Here is a 12,235-nt window from a genome sequence, read left to right as displayed (position 1 = left end):
TCATTTTGAAAGGACAAAATGAAACGACTCAGGTAAACCAGAAAGGGACACATAGCTGAGATTGCAAGAGGTCTTATAGAGTGAGATAAAGAGTCAGTGAAAGCATCTCCATTCTGGAACTTCAGCAATTGACTCTGAAGACAGGACAGGCACTAAATGTGGGTAGCAAAGCAGTCACCTCACCCTGGTGGGCGGCCACAACTGAAGGTCCCTTTTGTTCCCTCCTGGCTTGCAAGTCAATTAGCCTCCAGGTTCAAGATGGATTTATTCTTTTTCCTTTTTAGTAAATCAATTACAGTCTAGGATTTATAGCCCATAGAGCTATTATTTTGATTCAGGCACATTCTTGAAACCATGCTTTGTCAGGGGGCCGGATGGAGCATTTGTAAAAATGTGTATTTAGACCTCAGAGCCGGCCAAAATACTTATATACCATAATGATTTTTAACAGTAATGTGGAGTACACAGCAGTTAATTGTGCCATTTATTCTCTCTATCCATAATTGCATGTGATAGCAATTTAATTATTGCCAGCACAAACTGAAGACATCACATGCATGATTTCAAACTGAATAGAGAGTTAGATAATATCCCCAGCCCCTTTAAAGAGGAAAACAGAACCTGGTTACTAAGCAGCTGGGACTCTGGCTATAAATATACCTCTATTGGTAATAACCATCTATACTCTATGCAACACAGAATTTCATGAATTTGGTTAAGTAGTTCTGAATAAGCTGAATTCAATTGAATAATCTCAAGAAAAAGATTTAGAGAGGCTCAGATGAATCATTTAAGTAACAATAATATTTACCAGCTGACATTCAATATTAAACTGAACAGCTATCAGACAAAAGCTTCAAAAGTAACCTCACTAGTAGGTGGTTCAGGGGAAAGGATGTCACCGGCTGAATTCCAGAGAGGGAGTCAAGAGATCTGAGTTCTGGGTTCAGCTCTACTAGCTAAATGACCTTTGACAATCTGATCCAAAGTAGGACACCTACTTGTTGGGTAGTGCAAAGCACAGAACCTAAGTCTTGAATTTGGAAAGACAGATCTTTATAAGTTTAAAGATGGCTTCATATAGTTACTAGCTATGTGACCCTGGGCAAGTCCCTTCTCCTTGTCTGCCTCAGTTTACTCTTCTGTAAGAAAATCTGGAGAAGGAAATGACAAACTACTCTAATATCTCGGCTAAGAAAACTCCCTAACATGGTCATATGGAAAAGAACATGACTACCCGACAACACCAACAAACTTACTACGTGCAAGGCACTATATTAGAGTAGGGTGGTTCAAGATCTGATGTCGTATCATTTTCAACACGTCATGTTAAACTTATATCAAATTGCTTGCTTTCTTGGAGGAGAGAAGAAAAAATTGGAACACAAGGTTTTCAAAAAATATCTTTGCACATATTTGGAGAAATAAAATACTATTAAAAAACAAAAAGAGAAATTTGATGTCAGAAGATATGAATTTAAATACTGGCACAGCTATTTGCTACCTGTGTGACTTTAGGCAAATCACTTAATCTCTCTGAGCTCCAATTTCTACATATATAAAATGAATTATGTGGTCCTTTCTAGCTCTAAATTTATGAAGCTACAAAGGGTTAGGGACTAGACCTGAATTGGTACAGGGAATTATTGGATGCATGCACACACATACACACATACACATACACACACAGGTAAAGAGAATTAATTACTGGGAATTATCTTTATGAATTCAAGATTATTGTTATTCAGTTATTTCTGTTGTGTCGCATTCTTTGTGACTCCATTGGGGTGTTCTTGGCTATGGCACTGCAGTAGCTTGTCATTTCCTTCTCTAGCTCATTTTATAGATGAAGAAACTGAGGCAAACTAGGTTAAGTGACTTGCCCAGGGTTAAGTGTCACAGGTAGGATTTGAGCCCAAAATTCTTTTCATTGTACCATACTTCTCCTTAATGAATAATCATAGGTATGTGGAAAACCAAGAATCCCTGCAAATAGCACTTGGGTAGTGCACTGCCCAATCACACCACGTTTCCTTTGATAAGATTAATCACAGAGGACCCCTTTGGATCATGATTGGTCTTTAGCCTTCTATTCAAGGAAATTTGGAATGATAACATCATTCTAAGGTTCTAGTCTTGGCTATCCTACCAACTGTGCTCTGGACTTGAATTTCTTCATCAGGCTTTAGGACTAAGTGATCTCCAAGTACTCTTTCATTTTAAGAAATGAAACAATTAAAAAATTCTCAAGAACCAAATATTTGATATATTAGATCATTCCCCTTAGAGTCAGCCTTAGAAGTGCCCTCAGAAATTATTTGAATTTAGAAATAATAAAAGGCTAAACCTTTCCTTCAACAAAATTTTCTTCTATGATATCTCCATATATCTGTTATGTGGCATCTATGTAAAGAGGGAAAGTTCATGACCTCCTTTGGCATGTTATTCCACTTTTGTTGTTCAGTCATTTCACTCTTTATGGCTCCATTTGGGATTTTCTTGGCAAAGATGCTGAAGTAGTTATCATTTCCTTCTTCAACTCATTTTATAAATGAAGCAATTGAGGCAAACAGGGGTAATTGACTCGCCTAGGGTCACACAGCTAATAAATATTTGAGGTCAGATTTTAATTCAGGTTTTCAAGGTTCCAGACCTGGTGCACTATCCACTATGTCACTTAGCTGTCCCTATTATATTTGGGGATGATCCTAATTGTTTGGAATTTTTCTCTTTCAGCAATCCCCAAACTCTATTTCTGTAACCTTTTCCTACCATGCCTAGTTTCATTATCTTGGGCCAAGGGAAAAAAAATAAAACCTCTCCCCACATGCTGGTCTTTCAAATACTTGAAGACAAATATATGCCCTTCCTATGCTTTAAGGATATATATATTTTCTCTTTGACCAGGTTAAATATCCCCATTTCTTTATTCTATCCTTCTATGACATGGTCTTTATTTCTTTCTCTTTAAGAATTCCAGCATGCCCATTTCCTTCCTAAAATATGTCTCCCAGTACTGAAAACAACACTTCAAATATATTCAGAACAGGGCAAAGCACAATGGTATTTTACATAAGTTCCTGCAATTTGGACATTATGTTCCTATTAATGTCACCTAAGACTACATTAGCTTTTTTTGGCTACACCGTCATATTGTTGACTCATATGGAGCCTACCATGAAAACACCCAATTATGTCTGCTTTTCTGAAAAAAACCTACAACCCAACATACTCAAATAAGAAACAGGGCATGAAATGAGTATCCATTGTTGTAAATTAGGTATGCAGGATCATCTGCTAACAAAAGATTATCTTGCCTTTTGGACTTCTGAGAGGAGGGTTCCTGTCAGGGTGGAGGAATGGGCTACAATGAAGATGTGGTATTCAATAACATTCATCTTGCATTGCACTGGTTATCACTGGAATGATGCTGAATACTGAAGTTGGGCTCCTCATCTTTAGTGTACTGGTATTTTTTGAATATTAGCCAACCTAGTCTTTATCTCAGTGAAGACAGCACAGAATGACAAAGTTAGGAAAGCTGAAGACCAGGAAGAGAAGGAGAGCCTCCTACTTTTCATCAAAATTAAAGTTGAGAAATATAAGTATTGCAGTCCCGACTTCTAGGATTTCACTTAGGTAACATTAAGTCATCCAAACACTTCATTAAAAAAAAGAGAGAGAGAATTATCTCTTTGTGTCCCAAAGCCAGTGTTAACATCTTTTTATAAATGGAGTCTAAGTTTTGTGAGGCTGAGGTCCAAATTCCTGCATGCTCCCTACTGGCTTTATGACCTTAGGCAACTTACTTCTCCGAGATTCAATTTTCTTTTCCAGTGATCTCTAATATCTTCTCCAGCACCAATATTTTATATATGCCTTTTGCAGCATCTACTGTACCAAGCACAACTCTGGGCATATACAAGATGTTAATTCATAAGACCTTAAGAATGAACGAATGAATTTTTAAAAGCAGCAATTATGAGGAATTATACTAAGTGATGGGTAATAAACAGTGACCAGGAAATAAGAGAATCAGAAAACAGCTTTCATTTTGCCATTGTCTTTCTCTCTTCTCTAAATCTTGTCCAAGGAACTCTTCTGAAGGATCGCCCACGCCCAAACCTCAGTTACTAACAATCACTTTAATAGTAATACATTAGGTCTCTATTAATTGTTACTTTAAATAAAAAGACTGTAATCCATGAAAGTTATAGGGTGTCTTGGAACTTTAAAGGCACAACTCGAATCACTTCTTGTTTTTCTTGTTTGTTTGGTTTTTTCCCCTAGGGGATGGAAAAGGAAAGGCACAACTCTAAGTACTTCCTATTTTTTCCCCTAGGGAATGGAAAAAGAATAAATATTTATTAAGCATCTAGCCACTGTACTAAATACTTCATGAATATAATCTCATTAGATCCTTACATCAACAAAGGAAAATAAATACTAATTATCATCATCATCATCATCATCATCTCTATTTTACAGTAAAGAAAACCGAGACAGAAAAAGATTAAATGCCTTGTCCAGTATATTTACACATAGATAAATATCTGAAGTTGGATTTGAACTCAGATAAATGCTTTTCATACATATGATCTCATTTTGATTCACTTTTGGACAAAGGAAGTCCAATAATTCTTCTTCTTTGGCAGATGAGGAAACAGAGCTCCAGGGAGTTGAATGATTTTCCTGGAGTCACATCAATAGTTAATTCCAGGACTGAGACTAGAACTTGGATCTCCAAATTCCCAATTCAATAACTGTTCCACTATAGGAATGAATCTTTCTTAAGGGCAGGCCTCTCAATTTTTATTTTCCCAGTTTTTAAAGTGTTTCTATTACTGTACCTTATGTTTATCAAGTGGTTAGCATTTACATATAGCTAATTAACCATAGCACCTATTATAATGAAATAAATAGGCATTATGCTACCTAACAGACACAAACAGTAGTTGGTCTTAACATACTACCTTCACTCAATTTTCATTGGATAGGATCATCAAGAAGCAGTTTGAAAAACTAAGCCATTGATGCCCTCAGCTCCCAGTGGCAATGCCACAAGGTACATGGTACTATTAAATTAAATTATCAAATCCAGGCTGCTCAAGTAGTTGTTCAGACCTGTGGCTCAGATTTTCAAGGGCTGTGACTGGAAGGGTCAGGACACCAAGGAGGACAGTTGGAGAGAAAGAGGGAAAAAATCAAAGCTTGAATTGCTTATGGGCTGGCCTGCTGACTGGTTGCTAGACTGGATAGACCAATTCTTCAAGGTCAGCATATGAAGGCTAAGGATGAGCACCCAATTTATTCCTTCTCTTTTACTGACACATAATTAACACAAAATTTTGAAGGAAACTATCTTTCCTACTCCATTAGTTACAAACTGAGTGTCTGGCTGACATTCAGAGTCAAAAAACAAACAAACAAAAACAACAACCACAAAAAAGCCTTGTTCTATATGAACTGTTGTAAATCTATTTGTTTCCTTAACATATGATTCCATTCTAATCTAATTCCTCTTGTAATTCTGAATTACAAGATTTTGGAAAGGATGGCCATTATTCCCTACAAATTATACTGTAAAGAAAGATGATGCATGTACATATGTATGTTTATGGATGGATGAAGATATGTAAGGATCTCTATTCATCTATCTTTGTACCTATAATGTGGTAGGAATTTTTATTACACATGTTTGCATTCTAATTGGGCCAAGCAGGACATGCAAGATAGTGTGATATTCATCAGATAAACATCCTAATCCTGTCTTTCCAAGGTGTTCAACTCATCTACTCTAGAAATCAACATGTTTGGCAATAATAGCCCACATTATGGAAAATAAGCTCCTACAAAACCAACCCTAACACTGAAGAAGCTGCTGCTGACCTAGTTCCCCAAGTCAGTAACATGATGCTTTAGTCTTATATGCTAGTTGACACAATGAAGATGATTCTTTAAAACTACCAGTGGCACACCAAAACTACAAAATTCTGTAGGTGCCTTTGCTCCCCCCCCAAAAAAAAGTACTGTCTAAATTGATTTATGAAAATAAAGTCCTGTTCTTCCCTCAGCTCAATAACCTGACTTGAAGATAGTTTGTAGTCATTAGAAATTCTCATTCCAGCTATCTGTTTCTGCTTTCCCAGAGCGCCATAAAGCATCTGGTATTATACATACTCTGTAAGAGAGTCACTATGTACTAGACTGTAGCACTGAAGCCTAACATTGAGAAAAGCAGTTTTAGGGAAAACCCTGACGTGCCTTCAACTCTGAATCTTTGGGAAAGGTCATGATTCTTGCTTTAAAAGAAATCTTTCCTCAGTATCTCCCCTAGGGAACAAATATGAAATTCAAACTATTCTTTCCCTCCTTTTTGGCAAGATCACATTGCAGAAAAAGAGTAAAAGCCCATTTAGTGCTAAGTGCATCCAAGGCATTCCCTTCAGAAAGCCTTTTAGTCTCCTTACCCAAAATGAGTGCCAACTTTAATAGCGCCCGGAAGCAATGCTTTAGTAATGAATGACTGACTACATACCACTCACTTAAAGGAAATATCAACCATAGAGGCAGAGACAACCCAGCTCAAAAGGCAGGGTTAAGCAACCAAAGACAACCAAATTAAATGAACACCTACCAACACTGGTGATCTTTTGGGAGACCAGATCTTGCAGCAATGCTCCAATCGCAGGGTTGTGTTTGGAATATAACTCATATCGATTAATACCAATGTGAAATTTTAGCCAGTTGGGATAGGTGTCAACAGATGTTTCCCCTGTAGGTAAAAATTCTTCATCTTCATTACCTTCATTTTGCCTACCAAAAAAAAAAAAGGGGGGGGGGGGAAGGGAGGGGAGAGAGAAGGGGGAGAGATTAAAAAAAAGAAACAAAAAAATTTTACTTGTGGGTTGTTCTGAATCAATAACTAATAAAAGACAAAGAAATGTCCATCTTCAAATAAAGACTTCCTGAACATTGTTGGATGCATCTCTACTGAATGCACAATGACTGAGATTTTTGGATTAAGGTTTATATATGTGTATTTGTGGATGTGCATGTGTTTTAACATCCAGTAACATCTTTATAGACTATAATCTTTATTTACTCTCTCGAAATTCTTTAGAAAAGCTGTAACTTAAGCAAGAAAAATACCAAAATATCAAAGCTATGCAGATCCTCTTTTTTCTATGAAGAATATGTCCTGAAAATTGCCTGACAATTATAATGTCAAATTAAGATATTATACTGTAGACTGTTCCTGGGGAGCAAAGGAAACACAATTTCCTTTGACTGCCTTCTAAATGTAAATCACAAATATGTCCCAGGTCTGCAGGAAATCTGTCTTTTGCTTTAAGCTATTGTTTTAACAAGGAAGTATATGAATTATGCTAAGTGCTAAATTGATTTTAATTATATAAGTGGTGGGAGCAATAGCTAATAGGAAAAAGAGGGGCAGGCTGGTATTAGACTTTTCACTCATCGGTCATCAAACCCCTCAATTCTTGAGGTCAGTGGCACATATGTTCACTGTGGCTAGCTAGCCCTCAGACTGCAGCATGGAGCTGAGTCAGATGAGGAAAATGGAACTTTCCTAAGTGGCTGTTAACTTAGGGCCAACAAGGTCATCCCCTCCAGATGATATTCTGTTCTACAAACCCAAAACCAAAATGGAAAAGGGATGGGGACAGAACACAGAAATCAGAGTGGTTGCTCTCTTGCTGCCTGTCTCATACTTAGTGTATGTACCAAGCAGTGACAGAGACATGAACAATGTCCCTGAATGGGAAAGAGGGTGCTGTTGTATTAGCGACAAGTCTGAATATCTTCCCTCCCTACCCCCTTAAAAATATCTTCCCTCCCTATCCCTTAAAAAATCTCAAGATTTCCCTTTAAAAATCAATGAGGAAGGCAAAGAACGGAATACATTAAATGTTGGGGGGAGGGATTTAGTGGGAATAGAGACCGGGATAGGCACCTCAAGGGTTGGAGGTCGATGGAGGTAGGAAAGACAACCCATATTTCAAAAGAAAAGGGATATTGTCAGACATTAACATCTTGAAGTTTTCTTACCATCTGTTCATTGAGAAGGCTGTTATATAAAATACCCGTTTGGCAGTTACTTTCTCCAACCTTGGAGGGAGTTAATATTTCACTTAGTCTAGGTTACAACATCTGTTTGTTTATTTTGATCTGGGAAGTTGGGAAGAAGAGCGAGATGGCTTAAACCAGGCCATTTTTAAGAGAAGGATCGTTCAGTGCCCTGGCAGTCACCTGAGAGTCACATAGAGTCTTCTCTACCTCCCAATTCAAATGGGTTCCGGCTTCCGCTAAAGAATCACTTCTCATTTGCTTTCTTTGTAGATTGGATAAGTTTATATTGTTCTCAATGACTTATTTTCCTCCCTAAGATTCATTAGACACGTTTTATTTAGATCTACTAGGAAATCCTTCTCAGGGGAGGAAAAGGTTTCAACCTTATTCAAAGCACAAATGCTTTCTAAGTGAGAGGTGGTAGAGGCTTTTTTTTTTTTTTTTTTAGGTCACTAAGAACTGTATTTAGGAAAAATCTTCCATACAGATCTCAAGATCTTCAAGTCAAAAAAAAAAATTTTTTTTTTTTTTTTTTTTACTTTAGACATCGGGGTGCCTCTGACTCGGATTAGGCTGAACTGAACACCTTTTACTAATATCTGAAATTCTGAATAATCATTCAGTAGAATTCAGTTCTTCTCATCCTCATCCCACCTCCACCCCTCAATTCCATTAGGACTTCAAATGGAAAAAATCTCATTGTGCTAGCAATGTATAGCAAAACTTGAGAGTGAATTTTTGGGAAGCATCCACCCCTTTTCACCCCCGCGCCTCCCTTCCCCCCGGTCTTCCCCCAATTATTCTTCACCATTTCTCAAAAGAAACCAACCCGCTCCTCAAAACCTAATGTTTCCCTGGTGTTCTCTCCAGCCGTGGTCACAGAAACATTGCCCCTGCCTCTACCACTCGACTCACCATTCCTGATTTTCAGCCGCTTTGGGGTTAAATCGGATATCGCTCTCCACGTTGAACAAGACATCGTCCTCAGTGAGAGGCGGGATGGCGATATTGTAGAGGGGGTGTTGGAAAAGGGCCACCAGCTTAGAGCCGTCCTTCCCCAGCGGCACTTTGCTCGCCCTACTCCCATCTTGAATGAGATGTTTATGGGGGAGACCTCGCTGTACGCCGCCTCCGCCACCTCCCGGCTCCAGCCTCTTAAACGCCGCGGCTGCAGCTGCCTCGGACCTGTCCGTGGCTGCAGCTGTCCCGGCCCCGGCGCCGGTCCCAGTTCCAGTCCCGGGGAGCTTCTCCAGTGAGTGGGAGGTGAGGTTGGAGCTCGGGTCGCTGCTGAAGTCCTGCAGGATCCGCAGGGTGTGTTTGTTAGGCCAGCCCGAATCAGCACCGCTCTTAGTCCTCTGTTTTCCCCAACCTTGTGCTTCCTCGCTCGGGGGGTGAGAGCAAGAGCAGCCGGGGTCCCCATCGCTTCTCGCCGCGCGCTTCTCCAACTTTGGTAACAGATCGATCACGATGTGCATGGTGCAGGCAATCAAAAACACCATGAGGATGAGCACCCGGAATTTGCGGACCAAGATCATTTTCATGGCCAAGGAGACTTAAAAAGACTGGGGGTTGCCACGAGGAGGAGACTAATAAATTAAGAGTTTTAAATAGCTAAAAGTATGTATGGAGGGGTTGGGGGAGGAGGTGTTGGTAATGGTGGGTGGGAGAGGCTTTTTCACAGAAAAAGCTCCTTTTTAAAAAAATAAATCTATTCTACTCATGGACAAATCAAACAATTAAAGTCAATAAAGTTCTTCATAAGACAGTTAAAAAATAAATACACTTAGAAGCCGAGTCTTCACTATCTCTCCTTTTTGTTTTTAGGAAAAAAAAAATTATTTGCAAAAATTTTCACAAAAGCGTGCCATCTAGAAACTGTTCTTTTATTATTATTATTATCATTACTCTGCTTAATACATGGATCTCAGGGAGGTTTCCTCCCCTCCCAAAGGAGGATGGAGAGATGAAGGACTAGAGGGAGAAAATAAAAGGGATGGGAATATCAAAAATAAAAACCACGCACAAACACACACATGCAGCACCCTGTGAAGAATTCAGGAGAAGAAAAATGAATCATCCATAGTGCTTAGAGAAGACGCGTCTTCCCATCCTCTGGAAAGGGACCCGCGATGCAGCAGGAGAAGCAGCCCCGGGACGCGCTCTCGTCCGCAGCCCGGTTACAAACATTGGCTTGCAAATGCTGCGCTTATAAGATTTCCAAATCCTTCCATCCACCACCACCACCTCCAGCGCCCCGGGGAAGCCAGAGTCCCGGCTGGTTGGGCTCGAACCCGCGGCGCCGAAGCTCGATATCCAGGCGTTGGAGGGTTCGGCGTTGACACGGCCGCCAAGGCGAAAAGGAGAGCTGGCACAAAGGACGCACGGAGCTGGGAAGGGGGTGGGGGGGACGCTGGGAAGGGAGGGGAGGCGACGCTCCCAGGAATCGGTAGCTGCTCTGCCGAGGGGTGGGGAGGGGAAAAGGGTGGGGAGGGGGGATGATGATGTCTCTCCTTGGATCTCGGCTCCGACTTACATTTCTGCCCCGAGAGAAGAGGGGGTGGGGAGAAGGGGAAAGGGTGAAGCGAGAAACAGAAAGCGAACCTCCGAGAGGAGAGAAAAGAGAGCTTTGGGCAGGTGCAGTGTGAATACCCCCTTTCAGCTACACTGCATGCTGGAGACTGGTTGGGCTAGTACTGCTGCAGCTCGACTTCTTGGTGGGTGTGTTAAATATTATGTGCAAGCCATGAATCCAGCCTCCCAGACGTCATAGTTAAGAGATTGGCTAAAAAACCGCTACAGTGATAGTAACAGGAAAGCCTCCACCAAGAAAGCAAAGCTCTCCCTCTCTTTCCCTTTCTCCCCCTTGCTCCTTCTCCCCCTCCTCCCGCCCTGGCCTCACCCCTCAATTCCTCTGCAGCTCCGAGTAGGGCAAGGAGAGGGCGCCTGTTTCTCAAAGGTTTGCAAAAAGAAAAAGAGAGAAAAGGAACCACATGCTAATAGCATTGCAAAGTATTACAGCAGTCTGACTGCCTAGACTGGGGGAAACATGAATTCTGCTATGTCATTGTCTGGGCAGGAGACAGCCTTTTTCGGGGGTGGGGGACAAGAAGCAGAGAATGTCTATTTCTTGCTTTCATCCCACCCTAGTCTTCCCTTCCCCTTTTTCAAAGGTCTCCTAAACCGACAACAAAAGATTTATTTATTTATTTAAATTTTAAAGAGTCCCACCAAGAAGCAGCGGGTGTTGGGCACGAGGATTGGAGATGGACTCGTGCTGTACTCGCGGATTCCAGCTCGAGAGATAACGCCCTACTAAAAAAAATGAGATTAGGCAACTGACCCTATTCTCTGTCCGGCCCGGAGCAGGGTGGGGAGGCAGATTAAGAGAGAGATGGAAAATGGAAAAAAAAAAAAAAAAAAGCTCTGTGTGTGTGTGTGTGTGTGTGTGTGTGTGTGTGTGTGTGTGTGTGTGTGTGTCCGAGCGCGCCCCCATGCCCGAGGCTTTGATGCTGAAACTCCCTGAGCTGGGCGTGTTTACTGATTTTTTTTTTCCTTTGCCACGCAGATGAGATGCCAGACTGCCGAGGCCTTGAGAACGTTGGCTAATCCTGGGCTTTGGGCTCAGTTACAACTCACAAGATGAGAACAGGACCCGGACTGCAGGCAGCCCTGTCTTTAACCCTTGATGCACCTGGCTCTTCAACTTCAAATTAAAGCAAGAATTATACAGCTAGAACTCTCCCGCTACCTATTTGCCTACTTTTAGGTAGAATTCCTGTATCACTCAAGTTCCAAGGTTTTTGTGTGCTATGGACACTTCCCCCTAACCCCCCCCCCCCCATTTCCCCATTATGTCAGTCGGGAAAGTCCTATCCATCTCTTTTTAGAATAAAGGTTTTTTAATGTATCAAATTTTTTAAAATACTTAGAATTATAAAGGAAGCCAATTATTTTGAAATACAATTATTAAAATTAAGCACATGCATATTTATGGAATTCAGGTTAAGAATCTACCATTAAGATCTATTGAGATCTATTAATTTGGTTTTTCCTGCCTTGCACACAGTAAGTACCTACTCAATGTTTATTGACATATTATACTGTTATATTAATACTATAGCATAATACATTGATAACACAAATG

At 40.5% G+C, this 12,235-nt stretch overlaps 1 protein-coding gene across 1 annotated transcript in view; it reads right to left on the bottom strand.

Moving 5' to 3' along the window:
* FAM20C (FAM20C golgi associated secretory pathway kinase) overlaps positions 1-10,796 on the bottom strand; it is a 147,911-nt gene extending 137,115 nt beyond the window's left edge. Inside the window, exons 1-2 of the mRNA XM_074281085.1 lie at positions 9,007-10,796; positions 6,638-6,816 (exon numbers count right to left, since the gene is read on the bottom strand). Of these exons, the coding sequence (XP_074137186.1) occupies positions 6,638-6,816; positions 9,007-9,632 (805 nt within the window). The 5' untranslated portion in view covers positions 9,633-10,796. The remainder of the gene's footprint in view (positions 1-6,637; positions 6,817-9,006) is intronic.
* Positions 10,797-12,235: the final 1,439 nt, after the last annotated feature.

This window comes from Sminthopsis crassicaudata, chromosome 1, assembly GCF_048593235.1.
Source record: "Sminthopsis crassicaudata isolate SCR6 chromosome 1, ASM4859323v1, whole genome shotgun sequence".
Taxonomy (NCBI): domain Eukaryota; kingdom Metazoa; phylum Chordata; class Mammalia; order Dasyuromorphia; family Dasyuridae; genus Sminthopsis; species Sminthopsis crassicaudata.
The sequence above is the reverse complement of the archived record's forward strand: the minus strand, read 5'-3'. Positions and strand labels throughout refer to the sequence as shown.